The 22450-nt window shown below is 52.1% G+C and overlaps 2 protein-coding genes across 3 annotated transcripts; both read left to right on the top strand.

The window, feature by feature from the left end:
• Window positions 1-5860: 5860 nt before the first annotated feature.
• LOC119919790 (caseinolytic mitochondrial matrix peptidase proteolytic subunit) lies at window positions 5861-10794 on the top strand. Of its 2 annotated transcripts, XM_038740488.1 has the most exons (8): window positions 5861-5900; window positions 6066-6155; window positions 8282-8353; window positions 8491-8587; window positions 9530-9717; window positions 9926-10031; window positions 10255-10441; window positions 10571-10794. In XM_038740488.1, the coding sequence occupies exons 1-7, from the start codon at window positions 5883-5885 to the stop codon at window positions 10434-10436; spliced, it is 753 nt and encodes a 250-aa protein (XP_038596416.1). In that variant the 5' UTR covers window positions 5861-5882; the 3' UTR covers window positions 10437-10441; window positions 10571-10794. The 2 variants fall into 2 exon arrangements, with proteins under 2 accessions (XP_038596416.1, XP_038596415.1); XM_038740487.1 differs by having other exon boundaries at window positions 10255-10794.
• A 1683-nt stretch (window positions 10795-12477) lies between these two features.
• LOC119919781 (afadin- and alpha-actinin-binding protein B-like) lies at window positions 12478-22399 on the top strand. Its single transcript, XM_038740473.1, has 13 exons — window positions 12478-12639; window positions 13192-13304; window positions 13435-13581; window positions 14287-14397; window positions 14653-14788; window positions 15063-15138; window positions 15253-15403; window positions 15669-15759; window positions 15942-16069; window positions 18326-18490; window positions 18698-18821; window positions 19210-19369; window positions 22212-22399. The coding sequence occupies exons 1-13, from the start codon at window positions 12606-12608 to the stop codon at window positions 22288-22290; spliced, it is 1515 nt and encodes a 504-aa protein (XP_038596401.1). The 5' UTR covers window positions 12478-12605; the 3' UTR covers window positions 22291-22399.
• The last annotated feature ends 51 nt before the right edge of the window (window positions 22400-22450 follow it).

Genomic DNA, 22450 nt, shown 5'->3' with positions numbered 1-22450 from the left:
AATCGTATTAATAAGAATAATAATAATAATGATGATGATGGTATTTGTTAAGCAAGCGCTTACTATGGGGTAGATATGTTGCCAACTTGTACTTCCCAAGCGCTTAGTACAGTGCTCTGCACACAGTAAGCGCTCAATAAATACGATTGATGATGATGATGATGATAATGATACAAGGTGATCAGGTTGTCCCACGTGGGGCTCACAGCCTTAATCCCCATTTTACAGATGCGGTAACTGAGGCCCAGAGAAGTGAAGTGACTTGCCCAAAGTCACACAGCTGACAATTGGCGGAGTCGAGATTAGAACCCACGACCTCTGACTGCCAAGCCCGTGCTCTTTCCGCTAAGCCATGCTGCTTCCACGCTGCTTAGTGAGCGCTTACTGTGTGCTGAGCACTGTACTAAGGAAAGTACAGTTAGGCAATAGAGACGATCCCTGCCCACACCGAGTTGTATCTACCCATGTTTAGAACATTGCTTGGCACATAGTAAGTGCTTAGCAAGTACTATAATTATTATTATAATTAAGGCCTGCACCGGTCAGCGGCCTGGGCCCGCCCCCTCATCCCCATCGTCGTGGAGCAAACCGTAAGGAGCCCGTACAGTGGGCAATCAATCAATAATAATAATAATAATAATAACGATGGTATTTGTTAAACGCTTACTATGTGCAAAGCACTGTTCTAAGCGTTGGGGAGGTTAAAAGGTGATCAGGTTGTCCCACGGGGGCGCTCACAGTTTCAATCCCCATTCTACAGATGAGGTCACTGAGGCCCAGAGAATAATAATAATAATGATGATAGCATTTATTAAGCGCTCACTATGTGCAAAGCACTGTTCTAGGCAAGTACTATAATTATTATTGTTATTAGGGAAGCAGCGTGGCCTAATGGAAAGAGCCCGGGCTTTGGCGTCAGAGGTCATGGGTTCAAATCCCGGCCCCGCCACTTGTCAGCTGTGTGACTTTGGGCAAGTCGCTTAACTTCTCTGTGCCTCAGTTACCTCGTCTGGAAAATGGGGATGAAGCCTGTGAGCCCCGCTTGGGACAATCTGATCACCTTGTATCCTCCCCAGCGCTTAGAACAGTGTTTTGCACAGAGTAAGCGCTTAACAAATGCTGTCATCGTTATTATTATTACTATTATTGTTAGGCCGCATTGCTTCTCATTGGGGCCTGACCGGGACAACCCTAAAAGCTCTTCAAAAATCCCATCTTGCCAAGGTGACCCCGAGTTGGGAGGAGGAAAAACGGGAAAGGGAAGCCCCTACACACTCCCCCTCGCTCCGGGTTAAGACCCCACCTGAAGGGCTGAAGCAGTTGGGTGGGACGGTGTCCCGGTCCCCCAAAGGAGACACTGACCCAGACTCCCGGGGCAGGAAGGTGGCAGTTCTGTAGCCCGGGACCAGCCCGTGCGATACAATTCATTCATTCACTCGGATTTATTGAGCGCTTAGCGTGTGCAGAACACTGTACTAAGCGCTTGGGAATCACAAGTCGGCAACACACGGAGACGGCCCCTACCCAACAACGGGCTCACAGTCTAGAAGGGGGAGACAGACGACAAAACAAAAACATGTAGACAGGTGTCAAAATCGTCAGAACAAATAGAAGCAGCGTGGCTCGGTGGAGAGAGCACCGGCTTTGGAGTCGGAGGTCATGGGTTCAAATCCTGGCTCCGCCACTTTCATTCATTCATTCAATCGTATTTATTGAGCGCTTACTGTGTGCAGAGCACTGTACTAAGTGCTTTACCTCCTTCCCTTCCCCACAGCACCTGTATATATGTTTGTACATATTTATTACTCTATTTATTTATTTATTTTACTTGTACATATCTATTCTATTTATTTTATTTTGTTAGTACGTTTGGTTTTGTTCTCTGTCTCCCCCTTTCAGACTGTGGGTAGGGACTGTCTCTATATGTTGCCAATTTGTACTTCCCAAGCGCTTAGTACGGTGCTCTGCACATAGTAAGCGCTCAATAAATACGATTGATGATGATGACGATTGATGAAGTATAGGTCGGCGACATCTAGAGACGGTCCCTACCCAACAGCGGGCTCACAGTCTAGAAGGGGGAGACAGAGAACAAAACAAAACATGTTAACAAAAGAAAATGAGGGGAAGGGAGTAACATGCCCAGAGCGTTTCTGCACAAAGATGATCTGGGTAGCAGCGTGAAGCATGGATTGAAATGGGGAGAGACAGGAGGATGGGAGATCAGAGAGGAGGCTGATGCAGTAATCCAGTCGGGATAGGATTATCCCACCCACTTGTCAGCTGTGTGACTTTGGGCAAGTCACTCCGTGCCTCAGTTACCTCATCTGTAAAATGGGGATTAAAACCGTGAGCCCCCCCCGTGGGACAACCTGATCACCTTGTAACCTCCCAGCGCTTAGAACATAATAAGCGCTTAACAAATACCAGTATTATTATTATTATTATTAAATAGAATTATAGCTATATGCACATCATTAACAAAATAAATAGAACAGTAAATATGTAGAAGTAAAATAAATAGAGTGATAAATCTGTACAAATATATACAAGTGCTGTGGGGAGGGGAAGGAGGTAGAGCGGAGGGGGTGATGGAAAGGAGGAGAGGAAAAAGGGGGCTCAGTCTGGGAAGGCCTCCCGGAGGAGGCCAGATGCAACCCCCCGAAGACGAGGAAGCTGCTTCAATCAATCAATCGCATTTATTGAGCGCTTACTGTGTGCAGAGCACTGTACTAAGCGCTTGGGAAGTACAAGTTGGCAACACAAGGCCCCTATCTTATGCTTCAAGACCCCTATCACCCTCAAACACACCCGAAATGAGAGAGAGCTGAACGATGGACGGGGGTGTGGGGAAGAGTCTCCAGCGCTTAGAACAGTGCTTTGCACATAGTCTCTAGAATTTGATACCTACATGTTTATTCTATTTATTTTATTTGGTTAATATGTTTTGTTTTGTCGTCTGTCTCCCCCTTTTAGACTGTGAGCCCACTGTTGGGTAGGGACTGTCTCTATATGTTGCCAATTTGTACTTCCCAAGCGCTTAGTACAGTGCTCTGCACATATAGTAAGCGCTCAATAAATACGATTGATGATGATGTAGCTGAGCAGAAGGATTCCCAGGCGAGTGGTGGTAACAGTTGGAAATAAAGAGAAAGTGGCCCTGCCCCTGTTCTTGGAGGGACTGCTGCTGCTGGAGACAGCATTATTATTATCTCCCCCTCCTAGACCTCCCAGTTCTAGACTGTGAGCCCACTGTTGGGTAGGGACCGTCTCTATATGTTGCCAACTTGTACTTCCCAAGCGCTTAGCCCAGTGCTCTGCACACAGGAAGCGCTCAATAAATACGATTGCTTGAATGAATGAATGAATGAATGTTGGGTAGGGACCGTCTCTATATGTTGCCAACTTGTACTCCCCAAGCGCTTAGTCCAGTGCTCTGCACACAGTAAGTGCTCAATAAATACGATTGAATGAATGAATGAATGAATGAATGAATGTTGGGTAGGGACCGTCTCTATATGTTGCCAACTTGTACTTCCCAAGCGCTTAGTCCAGTGCTCTGCACACAGCGCTCAATAAATACGATTGATTGATTGAATGAATGAAAGTTGGGTAGGGACCGTCTCTAGATGTTGTCAACTTGTACTTCCCAAGCGCTTAGTCCAGTGCTCTGCACACAGTAAGTGCTCAATAAATACGATTGAATGAATGAATGAATGAATGAATGTTGGGTAGGGACCGTCTCTAGATGTTGCCAACTTGTACTTCCCAAGCGCTTAGTCCAGTGCTCTGCACACAGTAAGTGCTCAATAAATACGATTGAATGAATGAATGAATGAATGTTGGGTAGGGACCGTCTCTAGATGTTGCCAACTTGTACTTCCCAAGCGCTTAGTACAGTGCTCTGCACACATTAAGCCCTTCTAGACCCTTCTAGTCCCTTCTAGATTGTGAGCCCACTGTTGGGTAGGGACCGTCTCTGTGTGTTGCCAACTTGTACTTCCCAAGCGCTTAGTACAGTGCTGTGCACACAGTAAGCGCTCAATAAATATGATTGATTGATTGATTGATTAAGCGCTCAATAAATACGAATGAATGAATGAATCACCTGTATATATGTATATATGTTTGTACATATTTATTACTCTATTTATTTTACTTGTACATATCTATTCTATTTATTTTATTTTGTTAATATGAGCCCACTGTTGGGTAGGGACTGTCTCTATATGTTGCCAACTTGGACTTCCCAAGCGCTTAGTCCAGTGCTCTGCACACAGTAAGCGCTCAATAAATATAATTGATTGATTGATTAATTGCTCAATAAATACAAATGAACGACTGTATATGTTGCCAACTTGGACTTCCCAAGCGCTTAGTCCAGCGCTCTGCACACAGAAAGCACTCCATAAATGCGACTGAATGAATGAATGCCATAATGAATGAATTAATTCATTAAAGAGAAGCAGCGTGGCTCAGTGGAGAAGAGCACGGGCTTTGGAATCAGAGGTCATGGGTTCTAATCCCCCTCCACCACATGTCTGCTGTGTGACCTTGGGCAAGTCACTTCACTTCTCTGGGCCTCAGTTCCCTCATCTGGAAAATGGGGATTGAGACTGTGAGCCCCCCGTGGGACAAACTGATCACCTTGTAACCTCCCCAGCGCTTAGAACAGTGCTTTGCACATAGTAAGCGCTTAATAAATGTCATTTTCAGACTGTGAGCCCACTGTTGGGTAGGGACTGTCTCTATATGTTGCCAATTTGGACTTCCCAAGCGTTTAGTCCAGTGCTCTGCACACAGTAAGCGCTATAGAGACAGTCCCTACCTTCTTCAAAATCTTTGTGGAACGGTTTCAGAGCGTTTGGTTTTGCTCCTTTTAAATAATAATGATGATGAGCCCTACTGAGCGCTCACCTCCTCCAGGAGGCCTTCCAAGACTGAGTCCCCTCCTTCCTCTCCCCCTCTCCCCCCGCCTTACCTCCTTCCCCTCCTCACAGCACCTGTATATATGTTTATACATATGTATTACTCTATTTATTGATTGGTTTGCTTTGTACATATTTATTTTATTTTGTTAATATGTTTTGTTTTGTTCTCTGTCTCCCCCTTCTAGACCGTGAGCCCGCTGTTGGGTAGGGACCGTCTCTCTATGTTGCCAACTTGGACTTCCCAAGCGCTTAGTCCAGTTCTCTGCACATAGTAAGCGCTCAATAAATACGATTGAATGAATTTATTACTCTATTTATTTGATTTGTACATACTTATTCTATTTATTTTATTTTCTTAGTATGTTTGGTTTTGTTGTCTGTCTCCCCCTTCTAGACTGTGAGCCCGCTGTTGGGTAGGGACCGTCTGTGTTGCCAACTTGGACTTCCCAAGCGCTTAGTGCAGTGCTCTGCACACAGTAAGCGCTCAATAAATACGATTGAATGAATAAATACGATTTATTGATTGATTTCTAGACTGTGAGCCCACTGTTAGGTAGGGACCGTCTTTATATGTTGCCAACTTGTACTTCCCAAGCGCTTAATGCAGTGCTCTGCACACAGTAATAGCTCAATAAATACGATTGATTGATAAAAAAAACCGCTCAAATTGCGCTCGCGCACGCGCTCGCTCCCGCCCGCACGGCCCGCTGGGAAATGTAGTCTGGTTCCGGCGGGCGGCAGAAGGGAATCACTTCCGGGGCAGGAGGCGGCGCAGGCGCAGTCGCCCGCACGGCCCGCTGGGAAATGTAGTCTGGCTCCGGCGGGCGGCAGGAGGGAATCACTTCCGGGGCAGGAGGAGGAGGCGGCGCAGGCTCCGGAGGGCGGCAGGAGGGAATCACTTCCGGGGCAGCAGGCGGCGCAGGCGCAGTCGCCGTTGGAGCGTGAGGCGAGATGTGGGCCCGGCTAGCGGTGAGGGGGCTCGGGGGGCGAGAATGGCGACCGGGAGTGGGGGAGACGTCTCCAAAGCGGTGGCCCCTAAGGCTTCCAGGGGTGAGGGGGGCTGCCATGGAGGGAGGAGGGGGTTGGGGACCCCCGATTAGGGCAAGCAAGCTTTGTGTTTCCCTCGCCTCACAGCGGCCGCTCCAGCCGAAGCTGGCACTCCGAGGCCTGCACCGGTCGGCGGCCTGGGCCCGCCCCCTCATCCCCATCGTCGTGGAGCAAACCGTAAGGAGCCCGGACCGTGGGCAATCAATAATAATAATAATAATAATAATGATGGTATTTGTTAAGCGCTTACTATGTGCAAAGCGCTGGGGAGGTTACAAGGTGATCAGGTTGTCCCGCGGGGGGGCTCACAGTTGCAATCCCCATTTTACAGATGAGGGAACTGAGGCCCAGAGAAGAAGAAGAATAATAATAATGGTAGCATTTATTAAGGGCTCACTATGTGCAAAGCACTGTTCTAAGCGCTGGGGAGGTACAAGGTGATCAGGTTGTCCCACGGGGGGGGGGCCCTCACAGTTTCAATCCCCGTTTTACAGATGAGGTAACTGAGGCCCAGAGAATAATGATAATAATAATGATAGCATTTATTAAGCGCTCACTATGTGCAAAGCACTGTTCTAAACGCGGAGGGGGGGAGACAAGGTGATCAGGTTGTCCCGCGAGGGGGCTCACGGCTTCAGTCCCCATTTTACAGATGAGGTCACTGAGGCCCAGAGAATAATAATAATAATAATGGTAGCATTTATTAAGGGCTCACTATGTGCAAAGCACTGTTCTAAGCGCTGGGGAGGTTACAAGGTGATCAGGTTGTCCCATGTGGGGCTCACAGTCTTAATCCCCATTTTACAGATGAGGTAACTGAGGCCCAGAGAATAATAATAATGATAGCATTTGTTAAGCGCTCACTATGTGCAAAGCACTGTTCTAAGCGCTGGGGAGGTTACAAGGTGATCAGGTTGTCCCGCGGGGGGGCTCACGGTTTCAATCCCCATTTTACAGATGAGGTCACTGAGGCCCAGAGAAGAAGAAGAATAATAATGATAGCATTTATTAAGCGCTCACTATGTGCAAAGCACTGTTCTAAGCGTTGGGGAGGTTACAAGGTGATCAGGTTGTCCCGCGGGGGGGCTCACGGTTTCAATCCCCATTTTACAGATGAGGTAACTGAAGCACAGAGAAGTGAAGTGACTTGGCCAAAGTCACACGGCTGACAGTTGGTGGAGCCGGGATTTGAACCCATGATCTCTGACTCCAAAGCTCATGCTCTTTCCACTGAGCCAAGCTGCTTCTCAATCAATCAGTCGTATTTATTGAGCGCTTACTGTGTGCAGAGCACTGGACTAAGCGCTTGGGAAGTACAAGTGGGCAACATATAGAGACGGTCCCTACCCAACAGTGGGCTCAGGAGGGGAGACAGCGAGGGAATCCCCATCCACTCTTGGCTTCAGCCCAGCCCCAGTCCCCTCCCCCGGCCACCCCTCCGTCAGGCCCACATTCATTCAATCGTATTTGCTGAGCGCTTACTGTGTGCAGGGCACTGTACTAAGCGCTTGGGAAGGCCAAGTTGGCAACATAGAGAGACGGGCCCTACCCAACAGCGGGCTCACAGTCTAGAAGGGGGAGACCAAGTTGGCAACATGTAGAGACAGTCCCTACCCAACAGTGGGCTCACGGTCTAGAAGGGGGAGACAGACAACAAAACAAACCATAGAAACCAAATAAATATGTACAAGTAAAATAGAGTAATAAATATGCACAAACATATATATATAGGTGCTGTGGGTAGGGAAGGAGGTAAGGCGGGGGGCTCAGTTTGGGAAGGCCTCCTGGAGGAGGTGAGCTCTCAGTAGGGCTTTGAAGGGAGAAAGAGAGCTAGCTTGGCAGATAATAATAATAATAATAATGATGGCATTTATTAAGCGCTTACTATGTGCAAAGCAGTGTTCTGAGCGCTGGGGAGGTTACAAGGTGATCAGGTTGTCCCACGGAGGGCTCACAGTCTTCATCCTTATTTTACAGATGAGGTAATCAATCAGTCAATCGTATTTATTGAGCACTTACTTACTGTGTGCAGAGCACTGTACTAAGCACTTGGGAAGTACAAGTTGGCAACATATAGAGACAATCCCGACCCAACAGTGGGCTCACAGTCTGAGGCCCAGAGAAGTTAAGTGACTTGCCCAAAGTCACACAGCTGAGAATTGGCAGAGGATGTGTGGAGGGAGGGCATTCCAGGCCGGGGGGATGGAGGGGCCTGCCGCCCATGGCCCGGGGCTCCCCGTGCTCCCTCCCCGCACCCCCTGACCCGCCGGCCCTCCAGCTCCCCTCTTTCCCCTCTCCTTCAGGGCCGGGGAGAGCGTGCCTATGACATCTATTCCCGCCTGCTCCGAGAACGCATTATCTGCGTCATGGGGCCGGTGAGTATGCATGCAACTGCCCCCCCCAATCAATCAATCAATCAATCGTATTTATTGAGCACTTACTATGTGCAGAGCCCAAACCCGCTCTACCCCGCCCCATCCCTCTTCTCTGACCCCAGCCCCTCTCCCCTTAGATTGATGACAGCTTAGCCAGCCTGGTCATCGCCCAGCTGCTTTTTCTGCAGTCTGAGAGCAACAAGAAGCCCATCCACATGTACATCAACAGTCCCGGTGAGTGCCCGCTGGCCACTTCTGAAGCCAGCACCCTACTCTGTGCCTCTCTAGAACATTCCCCGGGGCCCAAAGTGCACTAATAATAGTAATAAGAATAATGGTATTCGTTAAGCGAGCACATAGTAAGCACTTAACGAATACCGTTATTATTATTATGTGCCAAGCACTGTTCTAAGCATTGGGATAGATACAAGGTAATCAGGCTGCCCCATGTGGGGCCCCCAGTCTTAATCCCCATTTTACAGCCGAGGTACCCGAGGCACAGAGAAGTGAAGCGACTTGCCCAAGGTCACACAGCAGACAGGTGGTGGAGCCGGGATTGGAACCCACGTCCTCTGACTCCCAAGCCCGGGCTCTTTCCACTAAGCCATGCTGCTTCTGGCTATTAGAGGACCGCGCACCGTACTCGGTCCCAATTCCGAGGGTCAGCTCCTAGGGAGTGGGAGACCCCTTTTGTTTCACTTACTCTGAGCAGTGCCAGGCACAGGTGGGCTCTGACCAGGTCCTCTCTGTGAGTCATTTGGTGATGAGGCGGGATTCCTCAAGGATGGAGGTAAGACGGCTGGCCCACCGGTAGATCTGGCAGCTCAAATGCCACTGTGACCGGGAGGTGGGGGCCGGGGGTCCACGGAGGAAAGTCCTTCAATCGGGGCGGCCTTCCTGGAGGGGGTCGGCTCGGGGAGCCTTAAAGGAGCAGCTTGGCTGGAGATGGGAGGGATGACTTGGTGGAAGACAAGGAGCCCTTTGAAAAGGGGGCTTGGTCTGGAACGGCCTCTGGTTGTGGAGAAAGAGCGCGTTCGGAAGAGCGACGGGGGGCGAACTCGGAGCACCATTCATCGGGGACCGCAGTGGTCGGGGGAGCAGGAGGCAGGGCCCGGGAGAACCGCTCAGGGGGATGGTGTGTCCAGAGCCCCCCGTTTCCCTCTCCTTGGCCCGCAGGAGGTGTGGTGACGTCTGGCCTGGCCATCTATGACACCATGCAGTACATTCTTAATCCCATCTGCACCTGGTGCGTGGGGCAAGCAGCCAGCATGGGCTCCCTGCTGCTGGCGGCTGGCTCCCCGGGCATGCGCCACTCTCTGCCCAACTCCCGCATCATGATCCACCAGCCCTCTGGAGGGGCCCGGGTGAGCCCGGGGCCCGGGGACACCCTGTAGGTGGGGGAGGGAGGCTGACCGGTGGCAGCAAAAGCTGGCCCTGCCCGCCTGGCATCCAACGATGCCGTGGATGACGATGGGGGAAATGGGGCCTGACCCCGCTTAGGGGCAGGAAGGTGGGTGACGGGGGATTGGTTGCCTCTGGCTCACCGGCTCCCCGCTCCCTCTCCACACACAGGGCCAAGCCACTGACATCGCCATCCAGGCCGAGGAGATCATGAAGTTGAAGAAACAGCTGTATGGCATCTATGCCAAGCACACCAAACAACCCCTGGATGTGATAGGTGAGGGCCAGGACCAACAGGCCTCCTTCCCGGTTGGGGCAGAATGACAGCGTACTCTCCCTGGCCCAGGCTGGTCTTATGACTGGTCTCGGTAGCTGGTCTGACTTCCAGGGAGGCTAGGCCTTCGCTCTACCCGGACATTCTTGGCGGGTGGGGAGGGGTGGACACAATCCTTGGTGGGAAGGGCAGATGGATGATGGTCCAGCCCCCTTCCCACCTTCAGAGTCTGTGATGGAACGGGACCGTTACATGAGTCCCATGGAGGCCCAGGAGTTCGGCATCCTGGACAAGGTACTCGTCCACCCGCCGCAGGATGGAGAGGATGAGCCCGAGCTGGTGCAGAAAGAGGCGGCGCCCACCCCTGAGCCTGCTTCCACCCCTGCGCCTGCTCCCGCTGTCTCCTAAAGCTGGTATTGCCAGGAAGGGAACCCCTACCTCCCTTGGGATAGCACGGGCTGGGGTAGAGAGGGAGAGAGCCAGAGCCCCTGGAGAGAGATGCCTGTGCCCCACACTAGTGAAGGTCATTCACTTGTCCTCAGGAGCGCTGATGCTGGAGGGGAGACACCTCCTGCCCCTCCAGAACCCTTGGGACCACAGTCCCCATGGGACTTGCTGCTCGCCACCCCCACCTTGGCTTTGGAAAATAGCTATTTTTCTAGCTTTGTACTTCAGGGGGTTTTGTGGGGCAGGAGGAATCCAGGCCCGAGGCACTTGGTCGTCGATGTTCACCGAATGTTGTTTGTAAATTAAAACTTCAGTCGTCTTCAGCGTCTGCTGTCTGTTCTTTTCTCCCCTTCCCACCTGGCTGCTCCAAGAAGCCCTGCCTCTCCCTTCTGCTCCATGCCAGGTTGCCGTGGGCCTCTTCTTGAAGCTGAGCCGCCCCTTTCCCCCAAATGTGGCTGAGGCTCTGCCTGGGGCCCTTAGACTGTATCCGATGTGATCGTATCGTAACTACTGCAGCGCTTAGCACAGCGCTTGGCATACAGTAAGCACAATAAGCACTTAACACGAGAAGCAGTGTGGTCTAGTGGAAAGAGCATGGGCATGGGAATCAGAAAGGCCTAGCCTCCAATCTCCCCTCCACCACTTGTCTGCTGTGTGACCTTGGACAAGTCGCCTCACTTCTCCGTGACCCTCACTTGCCTCAACTGTAAAATGGGGATTGACTGAGCCCCAGATGGGACATGGACTGTGTCCGACCTGATTAAGCCCTGAGTAAGCCTTCCTTTCCTCTTCTCCCACTCTGACACCGCCCTGACTTTCTCCCTTTATTCAGCCCCACATTATATAGCTGTAATTTATGTTTATAATGGCATTTATTAAGCGCTTACTATGTGCAAAGCACTGTTCTAAGCACTGGGGAGGTTACAAGGTGATCAGGTTGTCCCACGGGGGGGCTCACAGCCTTAATCCCCATTTTCCAGATGAGGGAACTGAGGCCCAGAGAAGTGAAGTGACTTGCCCAAAGTCACACAGCTGACAAGTGGCGGAGCCGGGATTTGAACCCATGACCTCTGACTCCAAAGCCCGGGCTCTTTCCACTGAGCCACGCTGCTTCTCTAACATCCATCTCCCCCTCTAGATTGTAAGGTCGTTGTGGGCCAGGAATGTGTCTGTCTATTATTGTACTCTCCCAAGTGCTTAGTGCAATTCTCTGCACACAGTAAGCACTTAATAAATATGACTGATTAGTTTCTATCTACCCCAGTGCTTAGTGCAGTGCCTGGCACATATTAAGTGCTTAACAATTACTATTAAAAGTGATATTAAGCACTTACTGTGTACCAAGCATTGCACTGAGGGCTGGAGTAGATAGAAGACAATCCAGCGGGACCCATTTCCTGCCTCATGTAGGGCTCACGGTCTAAGTAGGAGAGGGAACAGGTCAGTGGAAATTGATCTCCATTTGACAAAAGAGGAAACTGAGGCCCAGAGCACTGAGGGGATTTGCCCAAGGTCACAGAAGAGGCAAGGGGCAGAGCCGGGACGAGAGCCCAGATCGGCCTCATCCCAGGCCTGGGACTCTTTCCATGAGACCCTGCTATTTTTTAGATACCAGCGAAGTTGTGGCTATTAAGATTGTATTATTATTATTACTGAGTTCCAGATTGGAAGGTTCCAGAGATCGGATGGGATCCCGTGTTGGCTGAGTCAGGGAAGAGGCTGAGGGGTTAGGTCTCAGGGGGGCTGGGCTGAGGCTTGTTTAAGTGGGGAAGAGAGGACAGGTGGGAGAGGAAGCTGCTTCCTCCCCTGCCTAATTGGCTTTGTTCCCTGGGAGCTGAGTGGCCCGTCTTCCCTCGGCTCTGGAGCGGCGGCCAATGGAAGAAGTGAGGGCTGCTCAGAAGGGCCGGGGCTGGCTTCTGCCCCTTCTTTGGAGGCCAGTTGAGCTGGCCAAGGAGTCTCCCTCGTTCTCCAGGAATTGAGGGAAGGAAGCCTACTGACTGGTTGGCGCAAGCCTGTAACCCGCACCCTACCTCCCCTCGCTCTCTCCTTTGCTGCCCTTGACACCCGAGTGGGTTTTCCCCAGTAGCTGTTTTCCCATCACCCTCGCCTTGCTCGTCGTCTTTTGGCATCATGGATCTGGAGAGAGAGAAGGTATTGTCCGCAGGTAAGGGTGCTGCCTTGTCACCCCAGTTCTGCCCTTGCTCCTCCCTTGAGGGCGTGCAAACCCTCATGTCTTGGTGGGGGGGTTTGAGCTGAGCTTGGGGGTGAGGGGGAGCCTGCTGCACGCTCCCAATTAAGGGGTGATGGTGGGGTCTGCTGGTCAGTTTCTTCTGGATGAAGGAGGTGGGGTGTTGCCTTTCTCTCTGGGGAGAGAGGTCAGTCTGAGACTGAGTTGGGAAGTCAAGGTCTACAATGCAATGAAAAGGGGAGGTGGGGAGCCGTCCTAAAGGGCACCTTGAAGTGTGGATGATAGTTGCCAAGAGCAGAGCCGAGCCTTGCGGAGTCTTTCCCTACATTCCTAATTGCTGCAGCAAGAGATACAAGGTAGCCAGAAAGGACCGTGGGTGCAGGTGAGCTGAACAGTACTTAGAGGCTCTTGATGGCCCCAGCTGACAGCCAGGGGAGCGATGATGTGACCTCTGATGAGGGGGTGGGAGCGGCCTGGGGGTTCCACCTTGCTGGGGGTGACCCCATCTACCTCCCTCTCACTCCCTAGATAACCAGGAGCACCTCAGCGAGTACCTCTGGGGCTCAGTTGTACCAGCAGACCCCTGCTGGGATTCCCTTTATGGGTCGGGGCTGGAGAACTGGGGCTCCTTCCTGGATGAGGTAAGAGGGGGCCAGGGGAGACTCCTTTGGGTTGCCCGGCCGTCTCTTCAGCACCCTTGGCTTCTGTCCCGTGGGGTTCAGTCCTTCCTCAGCCCACCCCACTTCTCTGAGCCAGAGGCTTCTCAAACAGGCGGGGAGCGCACAGAGGCTGCCCCTGCTCATCCAGGCCCTGCTCCAGGCCTACCGCGACCCCTTCGACCGGCTGGGCTGCAGCTTGGAGGAGCCGAGGAGGGCTGGAGAGCTGGACTCTCTGAGGAGCCGGCAGATTAAGCTCAAGGTGATGCTGTTGGCGGCGGGGAAGAGTGGCAGGGGAGGAGAAGAGTTGGGTTCCCCTCACCCCCTCCCCAGACTCTATTAACTGGCTGGAGTTGGGGTTGGCCCGAAGGGAGGGGTCTGGGGAGCTAATTGGCTGGCAGGGGAGGGGATTCAGATGTGAGTTGAGATGGCTCGGACCCATTTTAGAATCCACAACTGCAGATGGGGGAAGACAATAATAATTATGGCACTTGTTAAGTGCTTACTACGTGCCGAGCGCTGTTGAAGCACTGCGAAAGATGAGAGTTAATCAGGTTGGACACAGTCCCTGTCCCCCATGGGGGCTCACAGTCTTAATCCCCATTTTACAGATGAGGTAACCAGAGAAGTTAAGTGACTTGCCCAAGGTCACACTGACATGTGGCAGAGGGAACCTGGGGGAGGTGTGAGACGGCGGGGGAGAGAGGTCAGGGGATCCATGGAGCTCGAACACGGGGGGAGAGGGGGACTAGCAAATGACCTGAGAGGCCGGGTCAGAGGAGATGAGACTGAGGTCATCCTAAAAGGAGCTGAAAGGGGGCCTGGGCCGTCCAGCCGTCTCCGGGCTCACTGAGCCAAGAACCAGGGGTAGCAAGAAGGATTTAGACTGGACAGAAAGTAACGGTGTGGGGGGAAAAGGGGGTCGGGGGACCCCAACGGCTCTCCCCGCTTTTCTACCCGGCCCCAGGCTCAGGTGGAGTCATGCGAGCGGCAGATTGAGGCTGTGCAGGCTCGGGAGCAGGAGCTACGGGAACAGAACCAGCAGCTGAGAACCACCCTGGGGAGGGAGAGGGAGGAGGTGAGACTGGGGCTCCTCCCTCTTCCTCCCCACCAAGATCAACCAATCAATGCTATTTACTGAGCACTTACTGTGTGCGGAGCACTGGACAGTATAACAGTTGGTAGAGACGTCCCCTGCACACAACGAGCTTCTGGTCTAAAGGGAGATCTGCTCCCTGAAGAGGGCTTACCCCACTTCCTGGTGAGGTGAGGATGGGGGTACGGGGAGGGAAAGAGCCCGGGGACTCCCTGCTTCTGAACGTGTGACCCACAGGTGGCCCGGCTGAAGCTGCTGCTGAGCAGCTGGGGGGCCCAGCATGGCCACGAGCTGAAGAAAAAGGAGCAGGAGTTGGGGCGTCTCAAGGAGCGGATGCAGACAGTCCTAGGGGAGCGGAAGGAACGGCGCGGGAGTGAGTGGGGACATGGAGGAGCGGTGGGAAGTTGGGGGACATGAGCAGTCTCAACTCACATCTGAATCCCCTCCCCGGCCAGAGGAGAAGTGGGGCGGGGGTGGGGGGTGAGAGAGCAGCAGGACCCTGGAAGGCCTGGGGGGCTCTGTCCTAGAGACCACTTCATCCATCCCGGGCAGATGGCTGTCTCCTCTCCGGCTTGGGAGATTTAGAAAAGCGGAGCCTCCGGCTCCCTCAGCCTCTTTCCCCTCCTCCACCTCTTCCCCCCTACCAGCCATAGACATCCTCAACACCCTGAGCCGTGGAGATGGCAGACGGGCCACATGGAGAACCGGGCGACCTGATGGCAAGTGAGGAGGGGGACCTGCCTGGGATGGGTAGGAACCAAAGGCAGGTCAGGGCTGGGGTGGATGAGGGGGCGGCCTCTGTCTTCTCCCCCCGCCCTTGGCGCATCCCTCTTGCAGGAAGGAAGGGGAGCTGCTCCGGACGGTGGCTGGGAATCTGGAACGGCAGGTGGCCGAGCTGGCCCGGGAGAATGAGGAGCTGAGGCGGCTGCAGGGCCGGTTGCAGCAGGAAATGACTGAGTTCCTGGGTGCTTCACAGGAAGACTCTGCTGTGAGTGAGGGAGGGAGGAAGCCAGCAATCAATCAATCATTTATTGAGCACTTACTGTGTGCAGAGCACTGTACTAAGCGGTTGGGAAGTACAAGTTGGCAAGCTATGGTCCCTTCCCTACTAAAGTTCCAGGCCAACTGGGAGAGCCAGTTTTTTTGAACTCCCGCCCCCAACCCAACTCAGATGGGACTTGGGAGGCAGGGGCTTTGGGGCTGAGCCCTCAAGAAATCACACCTCCCCCAACCCCATTCCCTCTGCTCCCCAGGAAGGGGAGCTGGCTGGTGCTGGGGAGGGTGACACAGTGTGGGAGCAGTGGTGTCACCTCAAAAGTCACATGGAGAAGCTCAAGGGACAAGGTGAGGTTCCCCTGTCACTGCAGCCCCCAGTATTGCCCCGGCTGTGTGCCCAGGCCACTAGGCGTGGTTCCTGACCCAGCCCCGGAGGCTTCTGCATTCCCAGTGTCCAAGTTCCAGGCCAGCTCCTAGCCAGGGGTGAGGGGGCAGAGTTCAGCCCCTTTCCCCCCTCCTCCTCCCCCTAGTCCCAGAGGGATCCCCCAGTGAGCACCCAGTGATCAGCATCACAGATCACGAGAAGGAGATTGCCCAGCTGCGGCAGGAGATCAAGCAGAGCAGAGAGCTTATCTCGTGGCAACAACTCTGTCTCCAGGTGAGCGAGTTGGGGGCGGTGGGAGAGTGGGTCCCTTGCTCCCTCCCTCCCCCTTCCTATCCAACAGACCACCACTGTCCTCATCTTCACAGCCCTACTAAAATTGCATCTCCCCCAGGAACCCTTTCTTGACTAACTTCTCATCCCCCCCCCCCCCCCATTCTCCCTTCTGACTGCATCACCTGTGCAGGTGGATCTTTCCCCACCCCACAGCACGTATGTACATATCTTTAAACTCGGTTGCTTTCCCCCTACCTTTAGTTCATTTTAATGTCTGTCTCCTCCACTAGCTTGTAAGCTCCTTGAGGGCAGGGATTGAACCGACGTATTCTGTTACATTGTACTCTCCCAAGGGATCAGTCCAGTGCTCTGCGCACAGTGAGTGCTCGATAAGTACCACTGATGGATCGATGGGAGAAAGCTGCATGTCCTTCCCCTGCCCCCCTGAGTGGGAGGAACTCTGAGTTGGGGTACAGGATACCTCGGTTTGGGGTCATCTTGGGGAGAGGCATACGGGTGGGGGGTTAGGGAGGTACCCTCTCCGGATTTGCCTGTGTCACGGTGACAGTGCTCAGAGCATCGTCGGGGTGGAGGGGCCCAGAGTCTAAGCCCGGATCAGGCAGCGGCAGGGCTTTATCAATCAAGCAGTAGCATTTATTGAGCACTCTTTGCAGATCACTGTACTGAACATGCGAGAGTACGATACAATGGAGTTGGTAGACACGATACCTGCCCTCAAGAAGTTTACCATCTAGCGGGGGAGACGGTCATTAAAATTACATACGGCTAGGGGAAGCAACAGAGTATATGAGGAGATGGATAGAAGGGCTGGAGGTGGGGTGAGTATCACGGTGTTTTTAAGGGGTATAGACCCAGGTGCATAGGTGACGTAGAAAGGAGAGCCAACAGCGTGGAGGAAAGAGAGATTAGCCAGGAAAGACTTCCTGGAGATGCCCATGGAAAGCCTTAATTTTCAGCACTTAGAACAGTGCTTTGCACATAGTAAGCGCTTAACAAATGCCATCATCATTATTATTATTTTTTTGTTAGCAGAAAGGAGGGTGAATAGGGTGGGGAAAAGAGAGGTTAGCCAGGCAACACTTTCTAGGAGAAGCAGCGAGGCCTAGTGGATAGAAGACAAGCCGGGAAGTCAGAAGGACCTGGGTTCTAATCTTGGGTCTGCCACTTGTCTGCTTTGTGACCTTGGGCAAGGCACTTCCTCTGTGCCTCAGTTACCTCGGGATGTAGACTGTCTCCAACTTGATTAGCTTGTATCACCCCAGTGCTTGGTACAGTGTCTGGCACGTAGTAAGTGCTTAAGTACCATAAGAAATGTGATTGGTTTGGGTTTTTTTTTAGGAGGGTTTTGACTATGGGGAGAGCAGCGGTCTGATGGATGTGAAGGGGGAGAGAGTTCCAGGCCAGAGGGAGGATGTAGAGGAAGCAGCGTGGTTCAGTGGAAAGAGCGTGGGCTTGGGAGTCAGAGGTCATTGGTTTGAATCCCGGCTCCGCCACTTGTCAGCTGTGTGACCTTGGGCAAGCCACTTCTCTGTGCCTCAGTTACCTCACCTGTAAAATGGGGATTAAGCCTGTGAGCCCCAAGTGGGACAGCCTGATCACCTTGTATCCCCCCAGCGCTTTGAACAGTGCTTTGCACATAGTAAGCGCTTAACAAATACCACCATTATTATGAAGGCAAATGAGTTGGGGGTGAAAGAAATGAGCCTGAGGTTCAGTGAGTAGGTTGGCATTAGAGGAGAGAAGTGTTGGGGCTGGTCTGTAGTGGGAGACGAGCAAGGTAAGGTAGGAGGGGTTGAGCTGATTAAGGGCTTTAAAGCCAAAGGTAAGGAGTTTCTGTTGCAGAGGTGGATGGGCAACCACTGGAGGTTCTCGAGAAGTGGGAAGGTGTGAACTGAGTGGTTTTGTAGAAAAACGATCCAGGAAGCTGCGTGAAGTATGGACTGGAGAGGGGAGAGACAGGAAGCAGAGAGGTCAGAGAGGAGACTGATGACTGGCTCAAGTAGGGGAGAGGGCTGAGACTTCGGCTCCAGTCTAAGCCCCAGAGGCCTGTGCCCTTGCTCCTCTAAGTGCGAAGGATCAAAAAGGACCTGGGAGGAAAGCATGCAGGGGAAATGCATAAGCTAAGGCTCTGGGATGGGGATGACGGTGGAGGTCGGAGACAGGACCTTTGGAGGCAGTGTGGAGGGGCCCCCCTGCCCCGTGTCTGGTACTAGAACCACCATCTCGGCCCTATAGGAGCAGCTGAGCCAGGGGGAGCTGCCAACCGCGCTCCGGGGCTCCTACTTCCTTGAGGAGCAGCAGAGGTTGCAGGAGGCCCGGGCCCTCTTTGCCCAACAGCAGGCTCACTTTGCGGTGGAGAGGCACCGCTTCACGGAGGCGGCCATCCGACTAGGGCATGAGGTAATGATAACGATGGCATTTGTTAAGCGCTTACTATGTGCAAAGCACTGAGGTGAGGAGAGGGACCTGGTGGGGGCAGGGGGTCTGGCCTATGGCAGTGGGAGGAAGCTGTTAAGTGGGCCACCCTCTCCTTCTCTCTCTCTCTCTCTGTCTCTCTCTGTCTCTCTGTGTCTCTGTCCCTCTCTCTCTCTCTCTGTCTCTCTCCAGCGCCGGCACTTTGAGGTGGAGCGGGCCCTGTTTCTAAAGCAACAGTTTCTCGGGGGCCCCATGCCTGGCCCAGCTGCATCATCAGAGACCTTGTCACCTGGCCTGGCCCCCCCTGAGGCCCAGGGTGAGTCTCCTGGGTCTTTCCATCCTTGTACCTTACCGCCCCCCCCACCCTTTTTTTAAAAATGGTATTTAAGCAATTACTATGTGCCAGGCACTGTACTACACGCGGGGGCAGATAGAAGCTAATCAGGTTAGACACAGGCCCTTTCCCACACAGGGCTCATGCCACTTTAAAGATGAGGTAACTGAAGCACAGGGAAGTTAAGTGACTTACCCAAGGTCACCCAGGAGCCAAATGGCAGAGCTCGGATTAGAACCCAGGTCTCTCTGACTCCTTAGGTCTGTGATTTACCCACTCGGCCGTGCTGCTTCCCTAGGCCCCCTTGTCCCTCCCTGGGCTTGCTCCTCACTGGGATGCCTTTTCTTCTCTTGGTCCCTTCTCTGATCAGCCCCAGAAATGGAGCCGGGTCCATCGTGCCCTCCTCCTCCTCCTGCTGCTGCTGCTGCAGCTCTGCGAATGAGAAGCAGCAGCCCATCTGGGCGCCTTTCCGTGGGTACTCCCAAGGGAGCAGAGCTTTCTGCACTCCTCCAACATCTTCCAGGGGGCAGGTAATTATTTATTTCAATTAATGTCCGTCTCCCCCTCTGGACTGCGAGCTCGTTGTGGGCAGGGAATGTGTCTGTTATATTGTTGGGTCGTATTCTCCCAAGCGCTTAGTACTGTGCTTTGCACACAGTAAACGCTCAATAAATATAATTGAATGAATGAATGAAAGGGAAGAGAGGGAGTGTTTTTGTTTTGTCGTCCGCCTCCCCCTTCTAGACTGAGCCCGCTGTTGGGCAGGAACCGTCTCTATATGTTGCTGACTTGTGCTTCCCAAGTGCTTAGTACAGTGCTCTGCACACAGTAAGCGCTCAATAAATATGATTGAATGAATGAATGAGTGGGAGGCTGGTAACCCCAGCTCAGTAGGATTCTTCTTCTCTTTTCCTCTTCTTTGAAGAAGCAGCGTGGCTCTGTGGAAAGAGCCTGGGCTTTGGAGTCAGAGATCATGGGTTCAAATCCCAGCTCCATCAATTGTCAGCTGTGTGACTTTGGGCAAGTCATTTAACTTCTCTGTGCCTGTTACCTCCTCCAGGAGGTCTTCCCTGACTGAGCCCCCTTTTTCCTCTCCCCTACCTCCTTCCCCTCCCCACAGCACCTGTATATATGTTTGTAGAGATTTTACTCTATTATACTTGTACATATTTACTATTCTATTTTGTTAATGATGTGCATCTAGCTTTATTTGTATTTATTCTGATGACTTGACACCTGTCCACATGTTTTTTTGTTTTGTTGTCTGTCTCCCCCTTCTAGACTGTGAGCCCGCTGCTGGGTAGGGAACGTCTCTATATGTTGCCAACTTGTACTTGAGAAGCAGCATGGCTCAATGGAAAGAGCACGGGCTTGGGAGTCAGAGGTCATGGGTTCAAATCCCAGCCCCGTCACTTGTCAGCTGTGTGACTTTGGGCAAGTCGCTTAACTTCTCTGTGCTTCAGTTCCCTCATCTGTAAAATGGGGATTAAGACTGTGAGCCCCACATGGGACAACCTGATCACCTTGTATCCTCCCCAGCGCTTAGAACAGTGCTTTGCACATACTAAGTGCTTAACAAATGCCATTATTATTATTATTATTACTTCCCAAGCGCTTAGTCCAGTGCTCTGCCCACAGTAAGTGCTCAATAAATACGATTGAATGAATGAATCTGTAAAATGGGGATTGACTGTGAACCCCCCATGGGCCAACCTGATTCATTCATTCCATTGTATTTATTGAGCGTTTACTGTGTGCAGAGCACTGTACTGAGCGCTTGGGAAGTCCAAGTTGGCAACATGGAGAGACGGTCAATCAATCGATCGTATTTATTGAGCACTTACTGTGTGCAGAGCACTGTACTAAGCGCTTGGGAAATACAAGTTGGCAACATATAGAGACGGTCCCTACCCAACAGTGGGCTCACAGTCTAGAAGGGGGAGACAGAGAACAAAACCAAACATACTAATAAAATAGAATATGTACAAATAGAGTAATAAATACGTACAAACATATATACATATATACAGGTGCTGTGGGGAGGGGAAGGAGGTAAGGGAGGATGGGGAGAGGAGGGAGGGGGCTCAGTCTGGGAAGGCCTCCTGGCGGAGGTGAGGTCTCAGTAGGAAAAATGGGGGAGGATCCCCCCCAGGCGATTGAATGAATGAATCTGTAAAATCAATCGATCGTATTTATTGAGTGCTTACTGTGTGCAGAGCACTGTACTAAGCGCTTGGGAAGTCCAAGTTGGCAACATATAGAGACAGTCCTTCCCCAACAGTGGGCTCACAGTCTAAAAGGGGGAGACAGAGAACAAAACCAAACATTAACAAAATCAGATAAATAGAATAGATATGTACAAGTAAAATAGAGTAATCAATCTGTACAAACATATATACAGGTGCTGTGGGGAAGGGAAGGAGGTAAGAGGGGGAGGAGGGGGAGAGCCCAACAACGGGCTCACAGGCTGGAAGGGGGAGACAGACAACAAAACAGAACATCAAGTCATCAGAATCACCTTGTAATCAATCAATCCATCAATCATATTTATTGAGCGCTTACTGTGTGCAGAGCACTGTACTAAGCGCTTGGGAAGTACAAGTTGGCATTCAATCAATCGTATTTATTGAGCGCTTACTGTGTGCAGAGCACTGTACTAAGTGCTTGGGAAGTACAAGTTGGCAACATAGAGACAATCCCTACCCAACAGTGGGCTCACAGTCTAAAAGGGGGAGACGGAGAACAAAACCAAACATACTAACAAAATAAAATAAATAGAATAGATATGTACAAGTAAAATAAATAGAGTAATGAATATGTACAAACATATATACATATATACAGGTGCTGTGGGGAAGGGAAGGAGGTAAGATGGGGGGATGAAGAGGGGGACGAGGGGGAGAGGAAGAGGCTCAGTCTGGGAAGGCCTCCTGGAGGAGGTGAGCTCTCAGTAGGGCAACATCTAGAGACAGTCCCTACCCAACAGTGGGCTCACAGTCTAAAAGGGGGAGACAGGGAACAAAACCAAACATATTAATAAAATAAATTGAATAGATATGTACAAGTAAAATAGAGTAATAAACGTGTACAAACATATATACAGGTGCTGCGGGGAAGGGAAGGAGGTAAGATGGGGGGGATGGAGAGGGGGACGAGGGGGAGAGGAAGGAAGGGGCTCAGTCTGGGAAGGCCTCCTGGAGGAGGTGAGCTCTCAGTCGGGCAACATCTAGAGACAGTCCCTACCCAACAGTGGGCTCACAGTCTAAAAGGGGGGAGACGGAGAACAAAACCAAGCATACTAACAAAACCACCCCATTGCTTAGAACAGGGCTTTGCCATTGTTTATTATTATTATTATTATTGTCTCACCAGGCTTCCCCTAGGCCGCCCTGGATCCGTGGCTGGGGGCAACCTTCGCCTGCCCTGGAGCATCCTGCGTGGTGGGCCGTGACCCCAGCGCCTAAGCAGGGACTTGGTGGGGGTTTTTCGGTTTCTGGTTTTTATTTGGGGAGGCCGTTTTTGGCAGCCCGCCCCCGGGCCCTCTGTACCCAATAAAGAGACGGTTTGGAAGCGGGGTTCATTGGTGGTTTGGGCGGCCGGGGGTGGAACCT

The sequence above is a fragment of the Tachyglossus aculeatus genome, chromosome X1 (assembly GCF_015852505.1).
Source record: "Tachyglossus aculeatus isolate mTacAcu1 chromosome X1, mTacAcu1.pri, whole genome shotgun sequence".
In the NCBI taxonomy this organism is placed as follows: Eukaryota; Metazoa; Chordata; class Mammalia; order Monotremata; family Tachyglossidae; genus Tachyglossus; species Tachyglossus aculeatus.
Note: the sequence above shows the minus strand (reverse complement) of the source record. Positions and strands in the feature narration are given on the sequence as shown.

Coding starts and splice junctions, on each gene's coding strand:
- LOC119919790 (XM_038740488.1), top strand. Junction 6,156..8,281: donor CCATCGTCGTGGAGCAAACC/GTAAGGAGCCCG, acceptor CCTCTCCTTCAG/GGCCGGGGAGAGCGTGCCTA. Junction 8,588..9,529: donor CATGTACATCAACAGTCCCG/GTGAGTGCCCGC, acceptor CTTGGCCCGCAG/GAGGTGTGGTGACGTCTGGC.
- LOC119919781 (XM_038740473.1), top strand. CDS start 12,606: ATGGATCTGGAGAGAGAGAAGGTATTGTCCGCAG. Junction 14,789..15,062: donor GCGGAAGGAACGGCGCGGGA/GTGAGTGGGGAC, acceptor CCCCCCTACCAG/CCATAGACATCCTCAACACC. Junction 19,370..22,211: donor CAACATCTTCCAGGGGGCAG/GTAATTATTTAT, acceptor TTGTCTCACCAG/GCTTCCCCTAGGCCGCCCTG.